Source organism: Giraffa tippelskirchi, chromosome 2 (genome assembly GCF_054371585.1).
Source record: "Giraffa tippelskirchi isolate mGirTip1 chromosome 2, T2T-mGirTip1v1.2.pri, whole genome shotgun sequence".
Taxonomy (NCBI): Eukaryota; Metazoa; Chordata; class Mammalia; order Artiodactyla; family Giraffidae; genus Giraffa; species Giraffa tippelskirchi.
In genome coordinates this window covers 67997915-68022249 of record NC_137276.1, presented here as the reverse complement: position 1 = coordinate 68022249, position 24335 = coordinate 67997915, and the positions used below count along the sequence as shown (strand labels likewise).

Here is a 24335-nt window from a genome sequence, read left to right as displayed (position 1 = left end):
ACTTTCAGGGTTTTGCCAATCAATACCATGAACAATGATATTTCCATGTAGTTTATTTATTATTTGACTGTGCTGGATCTTCATTGCTATGCAGGCTTTTCTCTAGTTGTGGTGAGTGGAGGCTACTCATTTTGGTGGCTTCTCTTGCTGCAGAGCACAGGCTCTAGAACATTCAGACTTCAGCAGTTGTGGCACATGGGCTCAAAATAGTTGGGGCTCCCGGGTTCTAGAACACAGGCTCAGTAGTTGCGGCACACAGACTTTAGTCACCCCATGGCATGTTGGATCTTCCTGGACCAGGGATGGAACCCCTGTCTCCTGCATTGGCTGGTGGATTCATTATCACTGAGCCACCAGTGAAACCCCTATCTCCACGTAATTTTAATGTCTTTTCCTCTTATTACGTACCTTCACATTTTAAACATTATCTTACTCATTACTTAGTGTAAACTTCTGGTAAAAAACTTTCATAATAAAAATTTCTAACCTCAAGTATATACATTAAAATAAAATACCATAACATATAGAAATATACTTAACTTAGGTTATTTGCCAGAGTTGGGTCACTCCTAGGAAAATATGAGCCATCCCCCTTATCTGATGATTCAAGTAACCAAGCAAAATAACTTTCATTTAGCTAGGTCTGATGCAATTTTGTAGTAGGGAATGAATGTTCAACTTTAACTTCACAAACCTTTAATATCCCTTAGATTCCTTCCAAATAAGCTAAAGTAGCACTTACTGAATGCATACTATAGAATGCTGTAGGTCAAGTTCCACATCAAAGACCCTGCTCTCCATGGTTGGCAGTGTTTGAAATTTCTTCATCTTCTTTTAGTTGTATCATTCTTCATCTTTCAGTTGTATCATTCTTAATAGGAGCTGCTTTCTAATTTCCTGAATATAGTGTCACTGTGATTTGAATCCTGCCAGCTCTTCTCATTGTTACAACCAAATTATACCATAATATTGGATCATTTAATGTTTTGACTCTTAGTTTGCCACAATTTTCTTCTTAGGGAACATCTGGAGCCATTTATGTTATTACTTCTCACATTTCAATCATGCCAATATTCTTCCTTGCAGGTGGTACTGTGAAGGCAAGGAGCTTGAAAATTCCCCAGACATTCACATCATCCAGGCAGGAAATCTGCACTCACTGACCATTGCTGAAGCCTTTGAAGAGGACACTGGACGTTATTCCTGCTTTGCTTCTAACATCTATGGGACAGATTCAACTTCTGCTGAGATTTACATAGAAGGTAAAGCAAAATACTCTTGGAGCATGGTACTTACTAATAAGATATACAGTTATAATAAATAAGTTATATAAATACATAATAAATAAGTATTTGTTGAGGGCTTGCTCTACCACACACTCTTCAGTGAGGAAAACAGCAGTGAGACAAATAGACAAAAATCCCCAGGTTCATGGGCAGATGGGAATAACACTGTCATAGGAGAGACAGAAAATAAATGAGATAAACAAAATATATACTTATGCGAGATATATGAAATAGTTCTAATCATCAATTCAATGTGTCTGAGTGTGTGTGTGTGTGTGTGTGTGTGTGTGATAGGGGAGATGGTTCTCACACCAACAAACAATTTTTCATGGTACCAATTTGGTTTCCTACAATTTAACTCAGTTCTGACCCATCTACCTGGAGATAGGGTCAGATCCAACAAGTTAAGAGCTCAGTCCCCCAAGACTGCTCCTACCCCACTTGAGATGCTGATCACAGGTATTAGGTGCCCAGGTTACCCACAACATCTGTCTGACTTGGCTACAAATCGGAGGTTCTCACAACTCCCTTTTCAGGTTCAATTAATTTGTTAGAGTTGCTCACAGAACTCAGGGAAACACTTATTTATGTTTGCCAGTTTACTACAGGGTGTGATAAAGGATACACAGGAACAGCCAGACGAAGCGACACAGCGGGAGAGATGTGGGAGGGCCCTGAGCACAGGGGTTCTGTCACCGTGAAGCTGCCGTGTGTAGTCCTCCCAGTATGCTTGTGTTCACCAACCTAGAAGTTCTCCAAACCTCACACTACTGGGATTTTATGGAGGTGTTCTCACACAGGCATGATCAACTTTTAACTCCATTTCCTGCCCTCCTCCCTTCTCTGGAATATGAGGTGGTAGGACTGAAAATTCCAAGCTTCGAATCATGGCTTAGGGCTTCCCAGATGGTGCCAGTGGTAAAGAACCCGTCTGCCAGTGCAGAAGATAAAAGAGACATGGATTCAGCCCCTGGGTTGGAAAGATCCCCTGGAAGAGGGCATGGCAACCCACTCCAGTATTCTTGCCTGGAGAATCCTTTGGACAGACGAACCTGGTGGGCTACGGTCCACAGGATCACAGAGAGGCGGATATAACACAATTTAGCACACACACATACAATCATGGCTTGGTCTTCTGGGTGACAAGCCCCCATCCAGAAGCCACCCAAAGTCACCTCATTAGAACAAAAGATGCTCCCAGTTCTCTCATCACTTAGGAATTTATTAGAGTTTTAGAAGCCCTGCCTCAGAGGCAGGGTTAAAGACAAATATTAGAGCAAGAGATGCTCTTAAGTGCTCATCACTGAGGGGATTATAAGGGTTTTAGGAGCTCTGTGTCAGGAATCAGGGGCAGAGAGAAAACTTTATGTTTTCTCTTATCTTACAGTATATATGAGCACTATGACAGAAAGTAGAAGGGATAGGAAGTATGTGAATGAACACGTGCATGTGTGTTTGCATGTGTGTGTGTACAGACTGCTGTACAAGACCTAACTTACCATATGACATATAAACGAAGACCTGAAGGAAGTGAGGGAGTGAGTCACAGGGATATTCAAAGGAAGAATACTCTAGGGAGTGAAATCAGCAAGCGTAGTGGCTCAGAAGAGGGAGTATGCATGTCTTAGGTACAGAGATGAGCAGGTCAGAAGTTCAAGATGGGGTGGAGGTGGGAGGAGGCAGTGAGAAGATCAGGTAGGTCCTCAAGAGACACTGCAAGGACCTGGCTTTTCCTCTGAGATAGGAGGCTCTGAAGGATTCCAGGCAGAGTTGTAATATGATCTGACTTAGTTTTTAACAGGGTCACTCTGGCTCCCAGCTGAAAATATACCAAAAGGAGTCAAGCATAGAAGCAGGAAGACCATCTCAGAGCCTTGGAAACGCTTTTATATCAGTACCAAACTTATATGACTAATGTAAGGGAGGAATCAATTTATGTACCTTATATATTGACCTAAGTTTCTGATCCTGTTTCCTCTCATCTTCTGCGTTTTTTCTGGGAGCCATTCTTCAGTACTTTTACCATCTATAATACTTTATGCATGCCTTGCTTTTAGCACTTAAATATTGTATTCTTACGGTATAAAGGTTAGAACTGTCTCATTCTTCTTTATATCTCTAATACCTTACGTAGTACCAGGTACATAGCACTCCCAACTCCCAAGATGAAGAGTGACTTGTTATTATTAGTATTGGACAGAAGGGCATCCACCTACACCTACAATGTTTGGAATCTAATGTAATCCCTTCTTTTATTTAATCTGTGTAGGCCAGGAGCAACAGGATTTATGGACAATACAGAATGTCTGCAAAACACTGTTCTGTTAGTCTAAAGGTGTCAGCAGGTGGTTTATATAAAGGAACCCACAGAATTTGGGCCAGTTAATTTTTTTTTCGGCCATGCCTCATGGCACATGGGATCTTAATTCCCTGACCAGGGTTCGAACCAGCACCCGTTGCAACGGAATCACAGCATCTTAACCACTAGACTGCCAGGGAAATCCCTGGACCAGTTAATTTGAATTCTGTCACTAACTAGGCATGTGACCTGAGCAAACACTTCAACTACTTAGGGTATAGTTTCTTATCTGTAAATTGGTGTTAGTTCAGGGAATCACTGAGTTTATTTCTAGGTCTAAACTTCTATAACTCTTCAAATGCCTAGGAGCCAGTTTAAGAAATTATCTTTACAATTACATAACTTGTTTTTATTTTTCCAGGGGTTTCTTCTTCAGACTCAGAAGGGGACCCTAACAAGGACGAAATGAATCGGTAATTCCAATTTTCTATCTTATTTAGCATCCTCAGGTCCTGAGAAAGCTGCTAATTATTTAGTAGAACGTGAAGAGTGGGGCTCCAGGGTATGACACCAGGAAAAAAATTGAGTGACTTTGGGTAAAAAGCTATTTCTTTGCTTGTTGTTGCTTAAAAGATTAGTGTTCCCAATATTTTAAGAATGAAATATCACCTGTAAAACATCATCATACTTATATCTAAAGAGTAACAACAAATAACTCAGTGGTCCAAAAAAATTCATGTTTTCTGACTAACAAATAGTACTCAAAATAACACACAATCTAGTGAATCAAAAATATATGTATTAGTTATCTGGGCAAGTCATAAACCTTTTTGCTAAAGTATTGGGTACTGAACAAAGTTACATCACTTTCCACAACCATTGGCTAAGCACCTACTCTATACTTAGAGAGTAGCACTATATCTAGTGCTTCACTAGATGCACTGGGTACTAAGAAAAATCAGATGCTTCCTGCCTTCAAGAAGCTCACAGTCTAGTAGAGAGAAATATACATATAGCAAATATAGCAAAAGATGTACACCGTATATATAGACAGTAAGAGTAATCAAGTGTAATAGACTATGACAGAACCATGTGCAGGGTTTAAGGATTTGGCACAAAGGACCCCTTATTGTTTGGGGAGGGAAGAAGATCAGGAAAGGTGTCACAGAGCTGGTGACCCTAAGCTGCGTCTTGAAAGAACAGTAGGTGGAGATTCCCAAACAAGGGAGGAAAGGGTGTTTCAGGCAGAGGAAATTGTGGACAGAAAGCATAGGAGCTAGAAACAGACACAACAGCCATCTCTTGAGACTTTCTGAAACATAGGCAATGTCTGAAAGAGTAAGGAGTTGTTAACTGAATTTGCATATTCTATCCTCTTCCACAGAGGGCAAGCTCCTTAAGGGTAGAAATCATGACTTATTCTTCAGATTTTTTTGGGGGGGTGGGGGGTGATTATGCCTATTTTAGGCTTCCCTGGTGACTCAGAAGCTAAAGAATCTGCCTGCGATGTAGGAGATCCAGGTTCAGTCCCTGGGTTGGGAACATCCTCTGGAGAAGGAAATGGCTACCCACTCCAGTATTCTTGCATGGAGAATCCCACGGACAGAGGAGGCTGGTGGGCTAAAGTTCACGGGGTTGCAGGGTCGGACACGACTAAGCAACTAACACACACGTCTACTTTGGAATGTAAACTGCTTTTAGCTTTTGTTCATATATGAAAACTTATAACCAGAGTAAATGATTTCTCCTTTTAACCTTCTTCCTTGTCATTCTCATGGCTTCAGTTCAGTTTTTCCTTCATTCCTGTTCCTTTATGCCAATCACCTCCTTATAGGTGCTCCAATCTTTTTCTCTCTTTTATAGTTTCCAGACTACAACCAGTTAAAAGATCATTGTGATCTTATCATTTTCTTGACTTAAAAAATTATTGTCTATTGGAAAATAAAAATCAAACAAAACAAACAAAAACATTAAAAAAAAAAAATCTCAGCACGGGCATACAAAACTTTATTCACTAGAGTATCAATTAGACTTTCCTGCCCCTCCTCAACCATTCTCCTACCTCAGGCTCTCTACACGGCTGCCATTTCATTCTGTTCACTTTGCTAAGAATGCCTTATCACTTCTGCCTGGCAAACTCGTATTTATCCTCCAAAACCTAGTCAAGTCACATAATAAGCTCCTTCTCCACTGCATATCACTCCTTCCTCAAGGCTCTCATAACATGGCTTGCAAGCCTAATGGGTACGAATTTGACATACAAACTTAAATAAGAAATATCTCATTTGTTCATTTTCTTTAAATCTACTTGTGGTAGTTAGGGTTTAGCTCCAATCGGGTGTAAATAGAGATCCCAAATAATAGTAACTTAAATAAGACAAATATTTTTCTCCTTTACATAAAAAATAGGAAATTTGGCTGGTAAAACAGCTCCACCTTGCACTGGACTCCAGTCTGCTTCCAGCTTTCTGCCTCTTTCCAAGATGTGGCCTCATTTTCTCAGTCTAAGATTGAAAGGAATAAAGGACATACCCAACCCCCCTTTTAAGGTCATCTCTCTTAAGTTACATACAGCACTATCCTTCATATCCCATGACCAGAAAGTAGTCATGTGGCCACAGTTAGCATCAGGGAAGGTTGGGAAATGCAATCTTTTTTTGGAGTAGCCATGGAAAGAAATCAGGGATTCTGTTATCGTAGAAGAAGAAAGCGGATCCTTCAGGAATACCAATAGCCTCTACATCATCAAATGATTCTGCTTCTGAGACCCCACTCTACCTAGCTCTGGGAAAATATTCAGTCATTATTGGGTGTCCCTTTTGCCTCCAAGTTTTCCCTTGTGGCTCAGCTGGTAAAGAATCCACTTGCAATGCGGAAGACCTGGATTCGGTCCCTGGGTTGGGAAGATCCCCTGGAGAAGGGAAAGGCTACCCACTCCAGTATTCTGGCCTGGAGAATTCCATGGACTGTATAGTCTACAGGGTCGCAAAGAGTCGAACACGACTGAGCGAGCGACTTGCACTTTCACTTTCACTTTTGCCTCCAAAGTTGAGCAGATTCCTGAGATATAGACAGATATAGACACAGACATAGGTATAGATATATAGTGTGGTATTAAACATTGCTCTAAGCATCTTCCCTGGTGACTCAGATGGTAAAGAATCTGCCTGCAATGCAGGAGACCCAAGTTCAATCCCTGGGTCGGGAAGATACCATGGAGAAGGGAACAGCAACCCACTCCAGTATTCTTCCCTGGGAAATCCCATAGACAGAGGAGCCTGGCGGGCTATACAGTCCATGGGGTCACAAAGGGTCGGACACAACTGAGCAACTAACACACACACTAAGCATCTTACATGAATACCTTATTTTACCCTTACAAAAACCCTATGAGGTGAGAATTATTATTCCTCATTTTATACATGTGGAAGCTAAGGCAAGGAGAGGTAACCTACAGACAAAGGAGGAGCCTATCCCGTCATCAGTCATCTACCCCCACAGGTTAGGGTGAGAGGGTCCCAGATCTCAAGGTTCCTTCAAGTCCAGCGCTTTGTTTCTTCCTGACGTGCTTAGGAACTGATATGGTTAGCAAGACTGGGAGCCTTTAATCGAAGGATTGACATTCTGTCTGGACTCAGGTTCTCTTTCTTGTTAGGTTCTCTGGCAAGATACCCAGACCTCTCTCTTTCCCACAACAAAACTGGAATAATCTCCCCTCTGCAGACTTCTCAAGAATACTTTCTGGCTCCTCTGCCCTTCAAACAATCTCTTTAATTTAATTTGTGTAAACATGAAGAGCTCATTGTCTCAGGCTATTTCTGCTGTTTGCCACATCAAAATCCCAGAAGCAAAAATTTACAAAGCCTGGCCTCCTCCTTGGAATGGGAGGGGGAAGAAAAACACAGAGGGCAACAACAAAACAAATCTCAAAAAATTTTTTGCACATGCACTGTCATAGCACTTGTCTTGAATCTCAGCTATGAATATGATTCAGTCCTCAGCTCTGTGAACGGCAGTGAACTCAAGGACAGAACTGGCGTCTTATCATCTTCCTGTTTACATTGCCTAACAAAGTGTATGACAAAGAAGCCCTCAATAAATGTTTGTGCGATATTGTTGAACAAAAAATTTTGTAAGCAGTGCTGAAAGCTTTGCTGAAAGAATTTTCACAAGAATGATAGGTCTGTTTTATAATCTGTATTTTAATCATTTCTCAGAATCCAGAAGCCAAATGAGGTGTCATCGCCTCCCACTACTTCTGCAGCCATTCCTTCAGCAGTACCCCAAACCCAGCATGTGGTGGCCCAGCCCAGGGTGTCAACCATCCAGCAGGTACAAGAGTCTAAGTGAAACACAAGTGCCATGAACTGTGACAAGCAGGCACCGTGACCACAACCCTGTTGTATGGCACAGTCGTGTTCTCCTCTGGTGCAACTTCATAATGACCTTGGGCAACACACTTCTATAGTCACAATAATCACTTTGTACTGCCGGTGTATGAAATCAGTAGTTCCCCTCGCTTTGGGAACATATTCTGTAACTTCATAGGCAAGTTTCATAGGAAAAGAAACTACAAATCAGTCTCTGATATCCCAGCTTTATGAAGGGCATGGATTACATATACAGTGAGCTGCCAGCTCTCCCACTGGCCCAGGACTCTCATGAAACTCAGTTCATGGAGCTATAAAAATAAAAAAAAAAAATTCTACTTTCTAAGATAGAGTAACCATTAAAATAATTTTCAGAAAATCTTAAAGTCTCTCATCCTTCAGGTTGATGATGATGATGATAGTACATGCTTATTGTAAAAACATTTAAAAAATACAAAAAGTATACTAAGTAAAAACTTAATGTCCTACTTCTCTGCCCCCACTCTTCAGAGGTACCTCCTGTTAATACTTTCTATCAGATGGTTTCAGGCATTTCCTTTGCGTATCTATATGCATAACTTTGCAAACCCCAGGAGATACTGAAAGACAGGAAAGCCTGGTGTGCTGCAGTCCATGGAGCCACAAAGAGTCAGACACAACTTAGTGACCGAACAGCAATGCATATACCTTAAAATATGAAATCATTAATATAAACATATTCGTAATGTGTTGTTGTATATTTAAATATAAATATTGATGTATATAAAGATCTAAAACCTTTAAAAATTTTTTAAAAATTTTCTTCAGCATACTAATCTGACCCATTTAGTAATGCAGAGGGGTCACATTTTAGTTCTAATCCAGTAGTTTTCAAACTGTGATCTGTGAAGCCTCAAGAGTCTATGGAACCTCTACAAGGGGTTAAGGTTCATTACTTAGCTCTGTATGTAAGGGGGTGGTGACGGGTGGCACGTATTTACAGCCACTGTGATGTAGGAAGAAATAGTAATACAATCAGTTCAGCATAAATTTTGATGGCTGTGAATTATGACATAGAAAATGTCAGTCTTTGGTTTTAGATTAATTTCATACATCAAATTCTTTAGCTTGTTATACGTATCTATCATCTATCTACCTACCTATCTGATAATTCTAGTGACCATGAATCTATTGTTGGTTCCCTTCTAACAGTGTCAGAGCCCTACAAACTATCTGCAAGGATTGGATGGAAAACCTATCATTGCAGCTCCAGTGTTTACAAAGGTAATCAAAATGTTACTTCTTTTCTGCCATGGCTTTAAACACACCACAATACCCAAACAAAGTTGCAGGACTCAAGATTCACTGATTTTATCTCAGGATTTTGTTCTCTTATATATACACTATAGGGTTTGGGGTTTTGTGGTAGCTGTTACCATGCCTCCTGAAGTCGCAGATGTCTAACAACAGTTTGTGTAATAAGGGAAAGGTCATCCCCATCCCCATTCACCACACTGATCTCTATGGCCATCCTACTGCTTTAAACACGGTAGCCATACCTAGGGGTCAGGTGATAAGTTTCTAAGCACTCCAGTTTTCTCTGGATGTCTTTGGTGCTCAAGGATATGCAGTTACATGCTCTCAGAAGGCTTAATATAGGCTTTGTCACTCAAGGACAAAGAGCCTTCTTTTTCTAATCCATAATGTCAACTATTGTGGCGGCATCAAATTCTGAGTTTCATAATCTTTGTCTTTAGAACTGGAAATTTTACTGAGGAACTTTCTTTACAAACGAAAAAAAAAACAACAACAACAAGGGTAGGCAGAGAGATTAAACAATGTATCCAATGTCACAGAACTGGCTAGAATCAGGACTAGAAACAAGCTTTTCAATTCTGTCTGTTGTTCTTTCTCTTATATAACATACTTTGTTTATATGTTGCCCAGGACAATAAATTCAAAGGTGAAAAACTGAGTCACACTGAATTTGTTTTGGTATCATGAAGACTACATGAATGGAGTTTATGCCTGGATTTATAATTTATTCTTTATACGAATACCAAACTTAAACCCAAAGAGATCTTATCCTCTCAGAAGTATGTTTTAGAGCAATGGTTCTCGATCAGAGTTAATTTTGCTCCTCAAAGGACATTTGACAATGTCTGGAGATACTTTTTGATTTTCACAAGAGTTGGCATCCAGAGATACTGCTAAACATTCTGTAACACACAAGATGACAGCCTTCTGCAACAAAGAGTTATCCAACTCAAAATGCCAGTTAATCCTGGGGTTGAGAAATCATGGATTAGAGAAAAATATCCAAAAAAAAAAAGGTGTCTTTTCCAGTGAGTACTGATCCTAAAGGAAGAGCTAAATTCACAACTTCCACAGAAACATCAGTTTTCAGGGAAGTTCCACCATGTTAGCTCATCCAAGATGGTTTTCCAAAATTAAGCAGAGTCTGAGTGAGACATGTTTATCCATGACCGTATCCGGTGGGCAAACATTCTTATATGAAACAAGATGCATCTCAATTTTTCAGATGTTTCCTGTAACCTGCTTTCAGAATTTAAGTTTTGCTATTTTCAAAGACTAGCACTAGGAAAGCAATGTGTTCTGATTTGGTGACTGCCAGACTTTAATGAAGAGTTTTAAGTGTGTGTGTGTGTGTGTGTGTGTGTGTGTAGCTAACAGAGCTACTTCTATTTGTCTCAGTTCACTGCTAAGTCACCTAGCCTTAAAACAGAGCTTTAAATGCTGAGAAATCTGAACACTCTGTTGTGCCGATTTTCACAACACTACCTTTGTCAGGTAGTGCTGATTCTTCAAAGGCAACAAAATCACAGAATAATTTATTCTGTCCCAAAGTGAAGTCTCCTCCCACTCTTCTCCTCACCACCATCTGCCCAATCAGACAGCAGAGAAGTGTCCTTACCTCCGTCCACACTTTCAGATCCTTTTTGAGGGTGCTGTCTTCTCTGCATCTATATCACCTGGTACATATCTCTGGTACAACATTTAGCACAACAATAAAAAGGTTTACTTTTCTGTCTCTCCCAAGCACCTTGAAGCGTATCTCTAATATCTAGATAGGGGTCCACAATGGTTATAATAGGTCCAAAACTATCTTTATTATTCCCCAAAGCCTAATAAGACTTTAAAAACTATTCTTTACATTTAATTTTCATGGACTGGTTAGTCACAAGTTAGCTGTTTTTGTGTGGTGACTGATTACCTCCCTCTAATTAGATGCTCTGATTTGCAGATGATGTATATGCCTTTGATAAATAAAAATGAGAAAGTGAATTGTCATCAGTGTATGCTCTTTATCAGATAAATCTCCAAAAATGTTAGTTTCATGGTGGGAAAGCAATTTCTAATACAGAGACTCAAACTTTGGTGAGGCTTTCTCACCCCTTGGAAAGTGTGCTTTTGTCTCCATAAATGGGATCAGGGTTGTTCAGATGCAGGGCTCTAGCATAGCCTGTGGCTCAGATTCCAGAGAGACTTATCAGCAACAGTGTGCTTGCGTTAGTTTCCATGAGTGAGGGCAGAATTGAGGTCATCGTCACTGCTAGTGTCATTAGAAAATTTCTGAATCAGAGCCACTGATGAAGGTAACCACGTGGCGTGAGCCATGATAACTGATCATTGGCATATGTTTGCTTGGGTTTTTTCTTGTTCTACTTACTTCTTTAGGGACTTCTGGCATTCCAATCCCTATGATTCACTTTCTATACTGCCCAACAAAGCATTTCTATGCCAATAATAGCAAGAAGCCATTTTTTAAAGGGGCTTCCCTGGTGGCTCAAACGGTAGAGCATCTGCCTGCAATTCAGGAGACCTGGGTTCAACCTCTGGGTTGGGAAGATCCCCTGAAGAAGGAAATGGCAAGCGATTTGAGGACAGTTTTATTTAACCCCTTCTACCTCCTTTGGTGATGGGGAAGTACTGTTATTATCTTCTCTTTAAAATGAAAAGGAGGATTGCCCAGCAAACAGTGGTAGAATTTGAAAGAAGTATGGGGTTCCATATGCTAGTTCACTGCTCTACTTATAAAGGATACCTTTTTTTTTTTAACCTTTTTATTTTATATTGGAGTATAGTGAGTATAGTATGGGCTTCCCTTGTGGCTCAGTTGGTAAAGAATCCACCTGCAATGTGGAAGACCTGGGTTCGATCCCTGGATTGGGAAGATCCCCTGGAGAAGGGAACGGCTACCCACTCCAGTATTCTGGCCTGGAGAATTCCATGGACTGTATAGTCCATGGGGTCGCAAAGAGTCGGACACGACTGAGCGACTTTCACTTTCACTTTTCATAGCTGATTAGCAATGTTGTGATAGTTTCAGATGTACAGCAAAGGGACTCAGCCGTATATATACATGTATCCATTCTTCCCCAAACTCCCCTCCCATCCAGGCTGTCACATAACACTGAATAGAGGTCCTTGTGCTATACAGTAGGTCCTTGTTGGTTACCCATTTTAAACACAGCAGTATGTACATGTCAATCCCAAACTCCTTAACCATCCCTTTCCCTCATTCTTTCCCCCTGGTAACCATAAAGTTCATTCCCTAAGTCTATGAGTCTGTTTCTGTTTTGTAAATAAGCTCTTCTGAAGGATACCTATATTTTTAAATACTTTACGAGATAGACTATCCTCCATACTCTGTACTGTATCAAAAACACTTTCACTCTGTTTATGGGGGGAAAACAGTGCTCATACTCCTTGAGCATGAAGGGAGGTAGATGATCAAATTAGAATCTTACTCCTATCACTGCGCCCACTCCAACAGCAGCTGCTCGGGCGGGCTTTCAAGGCTGCAGCAGCACTGGCTCCAGCTGCTTCAGCAGTAATTTGAAGAGTGCAAGGGGGCAGGGGAAGTGAAAATTTGAAGAACAGCACTTCATTATATAATAGCAGAGGCAGGAAGCCCTGAAATAACTGGGCTGGTGGTTGGCTCTAGATTCCTGAAGATTACATGGGCCCCTCTCCCCAACCTGACAATTCCAGAGACTTCTCTGACTCAATTGTTGCACTGGACACTTGTGACAATCTTGGAGCAAAAAGGGTTCTTTATCAGTAAAAACTGCTCTGATCCAACTCCAGCCTAAGGCACTACAGCATTCATTTCCAGCATCTCCCAAGGTGCAAAAATAGCCACTAGATTTAAAAAAAAAATAAAGTGACAATGTGAACCTTGTAGCTGACATCTTTTCAACCAGTAAGGGAGATGCCTTTTCTCAAGGATGTCCCTACGTTATATCTGTGGGTGTGGATCTATTGAGCAGGAACTGTGTCCTTTCAAGTCACATTTACAGCACCTGCATACAGCACTTGGTACAAAGCAGGCACCCAGTAATATTTATTCTGTGGTGAATCACTTCCATTTCGGCTAAGAAGGAGTTGCTGCTTTCATCACTTTCTGGCTTCAGAGTGTCTTTAGGAGGAACAGAGAAAAAAAAAATCCAATAGCAAATGGCTGTGGAAGACATGCTTCTTAAGGTTGTGTTGTCAAGTTACCCCGCAAAGAATGCCTTCCTGGATGATCAGTACGGTGATGACACACAAGACAGATTTGCACTTTGGATACTGTTTACCTCAGCAGGTTGTAGACTTTTCATTATAGGGACTTTAATTCAAGTAATTCTTAGTTAAGACTAACTTAATCTTTGCTTGTTGGGAAATGTTTCATGTTTTATTAATCTTCAGTGAAGTCAAGATAAATATGATCAAGTCTTATACAATGTGCCATTAGTAACAGCCTAAGACCTCCTGCTGTGTTGAACATGGCTCCACTTCCAAAACGTTCAAACGGTGTAACTGATTTGGACAGTGATGTGAGCCGATTTCTTGTCATGAGACTTTTGTAGAAAAGCACAGCTTTTAGCAATAACAGCTTTCATTGTCCTTCAAATCATGACCTTCAACAACCTTTCCTAAGTGGTTTGTAAGATGACCCATGGCAACTCCTTTACTGAGTATTGATGGTGTGTCACACCGGAACAACCTTCCATCTCGTATCACAGACACTTAGCAGGCATGTTCTATAACTGTAGTAATTCAAGTGTCTTGGCTATTGTCTCCAATAGAACCCAGGTCTTGGCTTTCAATGTCAAGCGAGTACTTACAACAAGTTAACAGTGGTCTCAACTATGAGTAACATATTCTCTCAAGGAGGTCCTTCTGCAAGCAGGACTGGGGCTTCCCAGGTGGCCCTAGTGGTAAAGAACCCTCCTGCCAATTCAGGAGACCTAAGAGATAAGGGTTCAATCCCTGGGTCAGGAAGATCCCCTGGAGTAGGAAATGGCAACCCACTCCAGTACTCTTGCCTGGAGAATCCCATGGACAGAAGAGCCTGGTGGGCTACAGTCCATAGCGTCACAAAGAGTCTGACACAACTGAACCGACTTAGCACACACACAGCACTGCCAGATTGAGACTTGGTTTATATATCTGAACTGCAAGTCAGGTCAGAATGTATAGATTGACCTCATTCTGCTTACATTCATTCTTTAAATGTGCCACACTTTTTTTATTCAATCCCTTCTACAGCTGTCACTTTTTTTTTTTTTGGTTTGCTTTTTTTTTTAAATTTGTTTTGCCTCAAAAAGAAATGAGACTTCATTATGTATGAATCCCAGGGAGATGTCTTATTGCCATTAAAGTTTTCGATAGGCTCCTAAACTATCATTTTCACACAGAATTGGTTCAGATATCAGAGTGAAGGGCATATTCACCAGCTTGCCAGGAGCACCCAAAACTCATTGATGTTCCCTAGTTACTGAGAACATTCTTGTCACTAGAAGCCACTGTTTGTGACAAGGAAAAACCAAGTTTTTAATCAAATAGTTCCTCATTACTTCAGAAACCACTCTGCCAATTCCATCCTGAACTCCTTCAGCAAACAAATTTGGGAACGCAAAAAAAAAAAAAAAAAAAAAACCACCAAACCCACTAACTTTTGTCTGTGGCGCCCCCTGGCAGTCACAATATCAACTTACACACCCTTCTCAGGTAAAAATTTACGGTAGCTAAAGCCATGTGGTTCTCTTCACCCTGTTATTCCTTAGACAGATGTGAATATGAGGCGTCCATGCACAAAATACCATATATTCTTAAGACAAGAGCTGTAAACAATCATAAAATATTTATCACAGTGAATGACAAAAGCGAAAAAAACTACTGGCCCATCCTTCTCCAAAGTGAAGTGTGAAGTGAAAGTTGCTCAGTCGTGTCCAACCCTTTGCAACCCCAGGTACCACAGCCCGCCAGGCGTCTCTGTCCATGGAATTCTCCAGGCAAGAATACTGGAGCGGGTTGCCACTTCCTACTCCAGGATATCTTCCTGACCCAAGGATCAAATCCAAGTCTCCCTCCCCACTCTGAAGCAAGAGCCAATACCTAAATGCAGACCCCAAAATTGTAATAATAGGAAAGCCTGACGTATTTATTGCTAATAGAGCTTGTAGAGGAAGATAATCATAACCTTTCCCATGTTTGTAATCTTTCAGCCTATGGTAAAAACAAAAATGTGCCCACACACATGCCAGCAGAACTTTTCACAATCAAATGAAGCACCAATTACACAAATGAATGTGTGACTTTAAGCTCATAAATCACAATGAGTGAAAGACAAGTTATGAAAGGAAAATGTGAGTTCCATTCTCCTATAGAGTCTATTACAGAATAGACTGATATTTTACAGTCAAAAGTGATTTTTGTAAACTTTTATTTGCAGAAGTTTGGAAGAGCATTTAACAATGCCTTCACAAAATTATGACATATTTTACTATAACCCAAAACTTCACATGCAATTATGATTATATAGAGATTGTCATCCCTCAACAGACTCTGAGGCTATATTGTATAGAACACATACGGAAAACAAAATAGCAGAACAAACATCAATTTCCAGGACTACAGAAAGTTGACAAGCAAGCCAAGAAAACAGTCAGTGTTGAGCCACAAAGATTTCCCACCTCATGGAACATTCTTATGTGGAAAAATACATTATTTTCTTTAAAAAAAAATAATTTTATTTATTTATTTTCTGGCTGCCCTGGGTCTTTACAGCTGTTCAGGCTTTTCTCCAATTATGGCAAGTGAAGGCTACTCTCTAGTTGTGGTGCAGGGGCTTCTTATTGTAGTCGCTTCTCTTTTTTCGGAGCACAAATTCTAGAACACTGGGGCTTCAGTAGTTGTGGCACGTAGGCTCAATAGTTGTGGCTCCCGGGCTATAGACAACAGGCTCAATAGTTGTGGCACTCGGGCTTAGCTGCTCTTCAGCATGTGGGATCTCCCCAGACCAGGGATTGAACCCAGGCCTTCTGCAGTGCCAGGCAGATTCTTTTACCACTGAGCCACCAGGGAAGCCCCCCAAAATACATTACTTTCATACTGAATACACCTAGTAGATACTCACTGCAGATTTTTTTAATTGTTATTATTTCTGAAAACCAAACTCTACTTGGGCATTTTCTCAAAGGAAGCAGAATGACTTCACTGAAAATTACTATTTTTGCAAACCCTCAAAGTGTTTTGCCCAGTATTTGGCACTACAACAGAGAAGGAAGAAGATAGTGAGGAAAAAGTATCCTATGGGTGCAGATGAGTCTATCTTTAAAAATAGATTTGATGTATATCCACTGAATTGCAGCTGCTGGAAATGTACAAGATTAGGAGAAAACCCAAACATGGAAGCAATAGTGTCTTTTTGGAAAACACAGCACTGGGAGTAGATTCCAAAAATAGATACTTTTTGGTTCTAACAATATTCTTCTCATTACAGATGTTACAAAATTTATCAGCCTCTGAGGGTCAGCTAGTTGTCTTTGAATGCAGAGTAAAAGGAGCCCCCTCTCCTAAAGTTGAGTGGTATAGAGAAGGGACCTTGATAGAAGATTCACCAGATTTTAGAATTTTACAGAAAAGTAAGTCAATGCTTTAAAATTATTTTTAATAATTTTTATAAATTTATTGTGTACATTATTTTTATAACTTAACAGCTAATTAAAATGTAATAAAAAAGAATAAAATAAAAATCACTTATAATCATAATCCATCAAACTAAACCCTGTTAATATTTTGGTGAACATTCTCCAAAACTTTTTCCATGCATATTTTTTTAATTTACTTTTTTTTTTTTTTTTTTTGCTGTATGAACTTCTTTTTTTTTTTAATAAATTTACTTATTTTGGTTGGGGGCTAATTACTTTACAATATTGTAGTGGTTTTTGCCATACATTGACAGGAATCAGCCATGGGTTTACATGTGTTCCCCATAATTTACTTATTTTTTAAGTGAAGAAAAATTGCTTACAGAATTTTGTCCTTTTCTATCAAACATCAACATGAACCAGACATAAGTCCAGACATATGTCCCCTCCCTCTTGAACATGCATGTTTTTTTAAGTAAAAATAAATCATTTTTTGTAAATTGATTTTTCACTCAACGTTTTATGAATATCTTTCCATATTAATACAGATCTTTTTTACCTTTAAAAATAAATCAATTCAATTTCATATTTACTTAATCACCTATTGTTGAAAATATAGAATGTCCATAAATTTTTACTATTATAAACTATATCTCAAAGCATGTTAACAAAGAATATCAATGAATAAATTTGAGCACTGGAATTGTTATTGTAAATTCACAATTTTTAAGCTTTTAATATAAATTGCCAAAGTGCCCTACAAAAAGGTTGAACTGAATTTACAATGATCATATAATTGATCATCTAATTTTGGAGAGTAAAAGAGGGTACTCTTAATCATTACACAGAGATCCCAGGAATAAACCAGATATCTGTCCCAGCTGACCTGGGACACATGCTGTTCCAGTTATATTCTACTACAACCAGAAATACATGGGAAATTCCTTTGTCTTAATACCTTCACTAACAATGGATATTAAGTATTTTTTAATCTTCACTAATTTTATAGGTCCAAAATGAGAACACTTGTTTTAATCTGCACTTCACTAATTAGATGTGGGAAGGAACTTCTTTTTCATATTTATTAGATCTTTCAATTTATTTTTTAAATTACGTATTCATATCATTTGTTCATTATTTATTGGGGTTTTATTTTTTATTGTAATAAACATATACGTATGTGTGTGTGTGTATCCAAGTGGTTAATTCTTATTTTCTTGTCATGCAGTGCTTTCAGCTTGACACATTTCAGTCATAAATATGCTGAAATTTGTTCATTTTTTCCTGTCTATCACAAAATAGATTAGATATATGAATCAAATTACTATTAGGTGTAACAGCAGCAGCAGCAACAACAATATTCTGAATACCATTTAAGCTGAGAAAAAAAGAAAAATTCTCACCAGTTTTATCAGTGTTAAAAGACTGTTCTGCGTGACTGCAATTCCATAAACATTAGTTGAGCACCTGTCTTAAATACCAAGCAGGCACTTTCAGAAATGCCAAAGAATTTTAAAATAAAAACTGCTCTTGAGGAACCTGTCATCTATCCTGAGGCTCTTAACATTAGAAACCTTAGGGCAGGAGGTATATTCTACATTATATCAAGATGGGATAGCCCAAAGCCAAGAATGATCGCTCAGTCTTCACAAAATTCTTCAGGTCAGGCTGAATGAAAACAATAAAAATAAATCATCCTGAGTACCAGCTAATTCAGTAACTTTTCCCAACCTAAGGTTTATATGTCTCAAGTGGAACCCAGGTATGTCCCAAGATGCAGCCACATCATTTAAATAGTAGTTCTCTCTTGCTGCTCTTCTATGATAAATATCCTATCCCCATCAAGGTCATTGTTGTTTAGGTCATTTTACTTAACATTTACAGATTAGCTTTGTCAAATTGCCCATGAATATGCAGAAAAAAATTGTGAAATTCAATGGGAAGCTTCTGATGAAAATATCACCTCTCAGTAAAATGAATGCTCAAAATCTTTTAATTTTTTTTTTCCTTTTAGAACCTCGATCCATGGCAGAGCCAGGTAAAGATCATTTTAACTTTCATTTTCATGTGATCAGTGATTTGAAATATGTAATAAAACATATTGCAGTTATACTGGTGTCAAGAAAAAAAGTTTTAGAAAGAAGATTGAAGCCAACTCTAGCTATTACTGTAGGAGAAGGAAATGAGGAGCATGTACAAATTTAGAATATATATTCAATACCTATTGTGAATACAGTTAGTTCTGGGTTGCTGAGGAATGTTTCTTAGGAATATTTTCCCTCTTTCATTGGTCCCTACTTATGATTTCCTTCAACTGGGCTGAGCAATTTCCATGATGCTAGATCAATTCCAGTTCTACAGCCTATGTTTCTCAAAAGTTATGCATCAGATTTTGAAATTCACAGAATCAACTCAGAATCAATACAATGTTAGTAGTGTTATTAGATTAGGTTGGGCGGATATTAAGATGACATAGAAGCTCCTACCTCTAGAAAATACAAGTCATTCACAAACCACAGCGTAAACATCTGAATGTCCTCTCTGTGATCACCCTAAAAAATAAGATTGTATTTGTGCCCATGGGTAAGAATCATGGTTTGGAATTTATTATAATTCTTTCTCCCAAAAACTGAATGGAAAAGCATTCCCAATACAGACACTGAAGAGAAGGGGGTGGCAGAGCATGAGATGGTTAGATAGCATCACCAACTCAATGGACATGAATCTGAGCAAACTCCGGGAGACGGTGAAGGACAGGGGAGCCTGGCGTGCTGCAGTCCACGGGATCGCAAAGAATCAGACATGACTTAGCAACTGAACAACAATAATCCATGTTGCATAACATTGGATTATGCAGTAAGTAGGCCCTTGGGGATACAGTAAAGACCACAGTGGTCTTACTCTAGCATTGCTTGCAGTGGAGAAGCATTTTTCCCCTTGCAAATATTTCAGTCTTCTGATACTTTCAACCAGAACAAGCTTTTTCACTAAGTAGTCGAATGCACAAAATAATTTCAGAGTTACCATAAAGAGGTCCATGCCCCAAAATAAACCCAAGCTCCACAATCTTAAATTTCATGTCCAGAGAGTTCTTCCTTCCACCTTATATAATGCAAATACCCTTTGGAGACAGAATACTTTATCAGGCAGGTATGCTGTTGCTGCTGCTGCTAAGTCGCTTCAGTCGTATCCAACTCTGTGTGACCCCATAGACGGCAGCCCACCAGGCTCCGCCATCCCTGGGATTCTCCAGGCAAGAACACTGGAGTGGGTTGCCATTTCCTTCTTCAATGCATGAAAGTGAAAAGTGAAAGTGAAGTCGCTCAGTAGCGTCTGACTCTTAGTGACCCTATGGACTCCAGCCTACCAGGCTCCTCCGTCCATGGGATTTTCCAGGCAAGAGTACTGGAGTGGGTTGCCATTGCCTTCTCCGATCAGGCAGGTAGAGTGTAGTCTGAATAAATTTATCAGATCATTTTCTGAATGCAGGTTGCTGAAAGCTGAGAGAGCAAATGTTTGGGAAGGGGAACAGAGAGAAGGAAGCATAAGCCTCAGAAAAAGGACAGAGAGGTACCAAAAACCAAACTTCGCCTCTCCATCATTTAAGATTCTTTGGGCAGCAAAGAAAACCTAACCAAACGTGGCTTAAGCAACAAGAAAAATCTATCTTGTCACACTGCAAAATGCCCTAAGAAATGGCAGTCTTGAGACTGCTTAATTTTGCATCTCAGATCATCAAGGACCAAGCTTTTTTCCTCCCCTCATTCTGTCACCTTCAGAGTATCCTCTTAAGCTGGTTCTATTCATATACCCAAGACAACAGCCACAGTTCTGGGTATTATATGCGGATGACAATGTCCAGAGGCAAAAATAGGGAATAATGCTCTCTTTTATTCCTTCTAAAGAGCAAAGAAAACTTTCCCAGAAACTCCACAGGAGACTTTCCCTAATATCTTATTGATCAAAACTGTGTGTCACATGCCACCACCTAAGCAAGAACAGAGTTAGCATACTGTTTAGCATGACCAATCACGATTCACCAACCAAGGCTGGGAGAGGCCAGTCTGCCTTGAAGCCTATGATCACTTCAAGGAGGGTGGACAAAGCCAGGGTTCTATTAATAAGGAGTCAGGAAGATGAAAGGTTAACTGAGCAGGTACTCAACACTGTCTGCCATGGCCTCCTGTCTGGTTTTCCTAGAAGTTGTCCATCTAATTCAATCCAGTTATCATGAAACACTGAGATGCCAAGTTTCTAATACAACTCTGCTTTTGTTAATTTTGTTTTTAATGTCAGTTCTACTGAGTGATAACTGGAGGTTTATGTTACCATCTTACACCTCTCTTCATTAGTTGTCAAGGAACACCTAACAATAATAATTTAAGGCTGTAATCATATGATTCTATCTGGGAATCGCTTCAGCAGTTACTCAAAGGGGGTTCATGCTCTGTATTGGAGTAATCTATAAGAATTACCATAGTATCACAAAAGAAAAGGTGCACTTCACTTTTCTTTCACCCAGAATTCTAAGTTGCTCTACCAGCTAATTACTAGTAGCTAAGCAAAATGTTTACTGTCCAGTTTTAAATTATGGCCTTCATTTAAAATTACCTCATAACAAAAGTTCCCCACAGAATCAGTCACAAAAAAAGAAGAAAATAGTTCTCCATGGAAATAGTGAGATCTGGGTTTAAAAATTGTTTCTTCAGTCCTTTTAGTTCACACAGAACTCCTTTTGCTTTTTTAAAAAATTTATTTTTAATTGAAGCGTAATTGCTTTACAATATTGTGTTGGTTTCTGCTATACATCAGCATGAATCAGCCATAGCCTCCTTTTGCTTTAAATCCTTTGTTTTTGTGATTTTAAGCTTACTGTTTCTTGGTTCTATTTTTGTTTTCTGGACTGATGACATAAAAACATAATATTTATGAATCCATAATCTATATTATATTATTATTAAATCCTCTTGCTGAGTGTCTGCATGGAGTTCTTCATTTTACATCTCTTGGCTCATTTGGTCTGCTAACCAGTCAATTCAATCAAATAATTGGACTAATTATTTTCAAACGATATAATCATCTTCTTCTATTGACTTTTATAGAATCACTATCTAATATCAGAAAATTCCGTAATTCCATTTCCATAAAAAGTCAGTAACCATCTCTGCTTTATTGGCTTTAGAGGAGATCTGTACTTTGGTAATTGCTGAGGTATTTGCAGAAGACTCTGGGTGCTTCACATGTACTGCAAGCAACAAATATGGCACAGTGTCAAGTATTGCACAGCTAGATGTGAGAGGTAAGGATTCTTTCGATGCCGGAACAGTCTAGACCAGGGATTCCCTAACCCCTAGATCAGTACCAGTCCGTGGCCTGTTAGGAACCGGGCCGTACAGCAGGAAGTGAGTGGCAGGTGAGCAACTGAAGCTTCATCTGTATTTACAGCTGCTCCCCATCTCACTTTACTGTTTTGAGTTCCACCTCCTGTCAGATCAAAACAGCGGCATAATAAATGTAATGCACTTGAATCATCCTGAAACCATCCTCCCCAACCCCTGCCTCAGTCCATGGAAAAACTGTCTTCCACAAAACCGGTCCCTGGTGCCAAACAGGTTGGGGACTGTTGGTTTAGACTATGACTTTGAATACGAGTATGAAGAGTGTACTTTACCCTTTCTTACCACTTTTCATATGAAGCTAGTGTGGCTCTCCCCAAAATTTTTTGAATTATGGAGAAAAGTGTTCCTGCACAGAATTCAATTTCTAATTTCTTACCGCATTTATCACCACCATCTTAGTTATCCTGCTGTTATTTATTATACTCCCTAAGAAAACATCTTCTTGGTCTTACATAGACTTTTAAATTCTTTCCAAAATGCTACTTAGATTTTTTTGAGTTTCCCCCCCCCCCGTATCCTTACCATTCTTTAATGCCTCAGATTGTGTTTCCTGTTTTTGACAAGCATCTCTCATTAGCACATTCACCTAAGCTGGATACCTGCCCCAACTCAGGGTTACAATCCTTTCTCAGGCTTGTTGAGTAAGGCTAATGGCTCAGGTCCTGTTATCATCCTTTCAGGGAATGAAGATCTCAGAAACAATGGGTCTCTTCACTCAGCCAACTCCACCACCAACCTGGCTCTTATAGAGCAACAGCCATCCCCACCCAACCCAGAGCCTCCTGTGGAACAAGCCCCTAAACCCAAACTGGAAGGGGTGCTGGTGAACCACAACGAGCCCCGGTCCAGCTCAAGGATCGGGCTCCGTGTGCACTTCAACCTGCCTGAAGATGACAGAGGAAGCGAAGAATCCTCCGAGGGCGGCAGGGTGACCACCCACCAGACCAGGCCAGACTCCTTCCAGGAGAGATTCAATGGACAGTCAGCAAAAATCTCTGAGCCTTCCTCACCTGTCAAAGAGCCCCCTCCAGTTCTGGCCAAACCGAAACTGTAAGTAAAATTTAGAATGGATAACCAAGAGTGCCTGCGACCTTCTCTGAGTCTGCCCTTCTTAAAAATGATGAAGCTGAAAAGCAGAATTATGAAATGAGAAAACACACATTAAATGCTTTGCAAATCATATACCCTTACATCAGTGTAAATGTGCTATCACTATCATCCTTACTATTCATATTCTACTTCCAAGAAATGTTACATCTAAACTGGCTCAAAAAGATGTTTGTCCCATACTAGATGGCTCCAGGTGAAGCACTTCTGCACTTTTCTGTTTTAATAAACTTTTTTTGACTCAGCTTCTTGAGCCATTTTATTTTTTGGCTGCACTGAGCAGCTTGCACAATCTTAATTCCCCAACCAAAGATCAAACTGTGTCCCCTAAAATGGAAGCATAGTCTTAACCTCTGTACTGTCAGGGAAGTCCCTCCACATCCTTCAATATTTTTTGCACCTGAATTTTTTCCTTTTCTAAAAAAATTAACATATAGTTGACTTACAATGTTGTGCTAGTTTCAGATGTACAGCAAAGTGATTTAGTTATACATATGTATCCCTTTTCAGATTCTTTTTTCTTGTAGGTTATTACAAAATATTGAATATAGTTCCCTGTGCTAAAACTGCCTGGATTTTAAATCCCAAATTTGCCACTTCTGGGCTGTTATAAATATCTTTGTTTATCTATTGGTCTGTTTTTTCAATTAGTTTATTTTTAATTGAAGGATAATTGCTTTATAATTTTTGTGTTGGTTTCTGCCATCCATCAAGATGAATCAGCCATAGGTATACATAGATCCTAGGTCCCCTCCCACTTGAACCTCCCTCCTACTTCTACACCCTTCTTACAAGGCCCTTTCTTAGGTCTAATAATCTTTACAGCCTATAATTTCATCTCTCTATCTCCCATTTCTACTTCAGCTTAAGTTTTTATACTCATTATAGAAAAGATATCAACTGTTTTTTAGATAGTTCCGTGATATGGCTAGATATGCTATGGTAACCACAGT

General features: G+C 39.5%; 1 protein-coding gene across 32 annotated transcripts in view; it reads left to right on the top strand.

Annotated features, from left to right (window-relative positions):
* The window catches only part of MYPN (myopalladin), a 105753-nt gene that overhangs the window by 42134 nt on the left and 39284 nt on the right, over window positions 1-24335 (top strand). For 20 of the 32 annotated variants that reach the window (XM_081568904.1, XM_081568902.1, XM_081568897.1 and 17 more), the window contains 8 exons: window positions 1087-1262; window positions 4007-4058; window positions 7803-7917; window positions 9147-9218; window positions 16729-16870; window positions 18891-18914; window positions 22059-22175; window positions 22956-23325. In XM_081568904.1, the coding sequence (XP_081425030.1) occupies window positions 4051-4058; window positions 7803-7917; window positions 9147-9218; window positions 16729-16870; window positions 18891-18914; window positions 22059-22175; window positions 22956-23325 (848 nt within the window). In that variant the 5' untranslated portion in view covers window positions 1087-1262; window positions 4007-4050. Of the gene's footprint in view, window positions 1-1086; window positions 1263-4006; window positions 4059-7802; window positions 7918-9146; window positions 9219-16728; window positions 16871-18890; window positions 18915-22031; window positions 22176-22955; window positions 23326-24335 lie in introns of all 32 variants that reach the window. The other 12 variants (XM_081568890.1, XM_081568889.1, XM_081568878.1 and 9 more) reach the window with 1 other exon arrangement.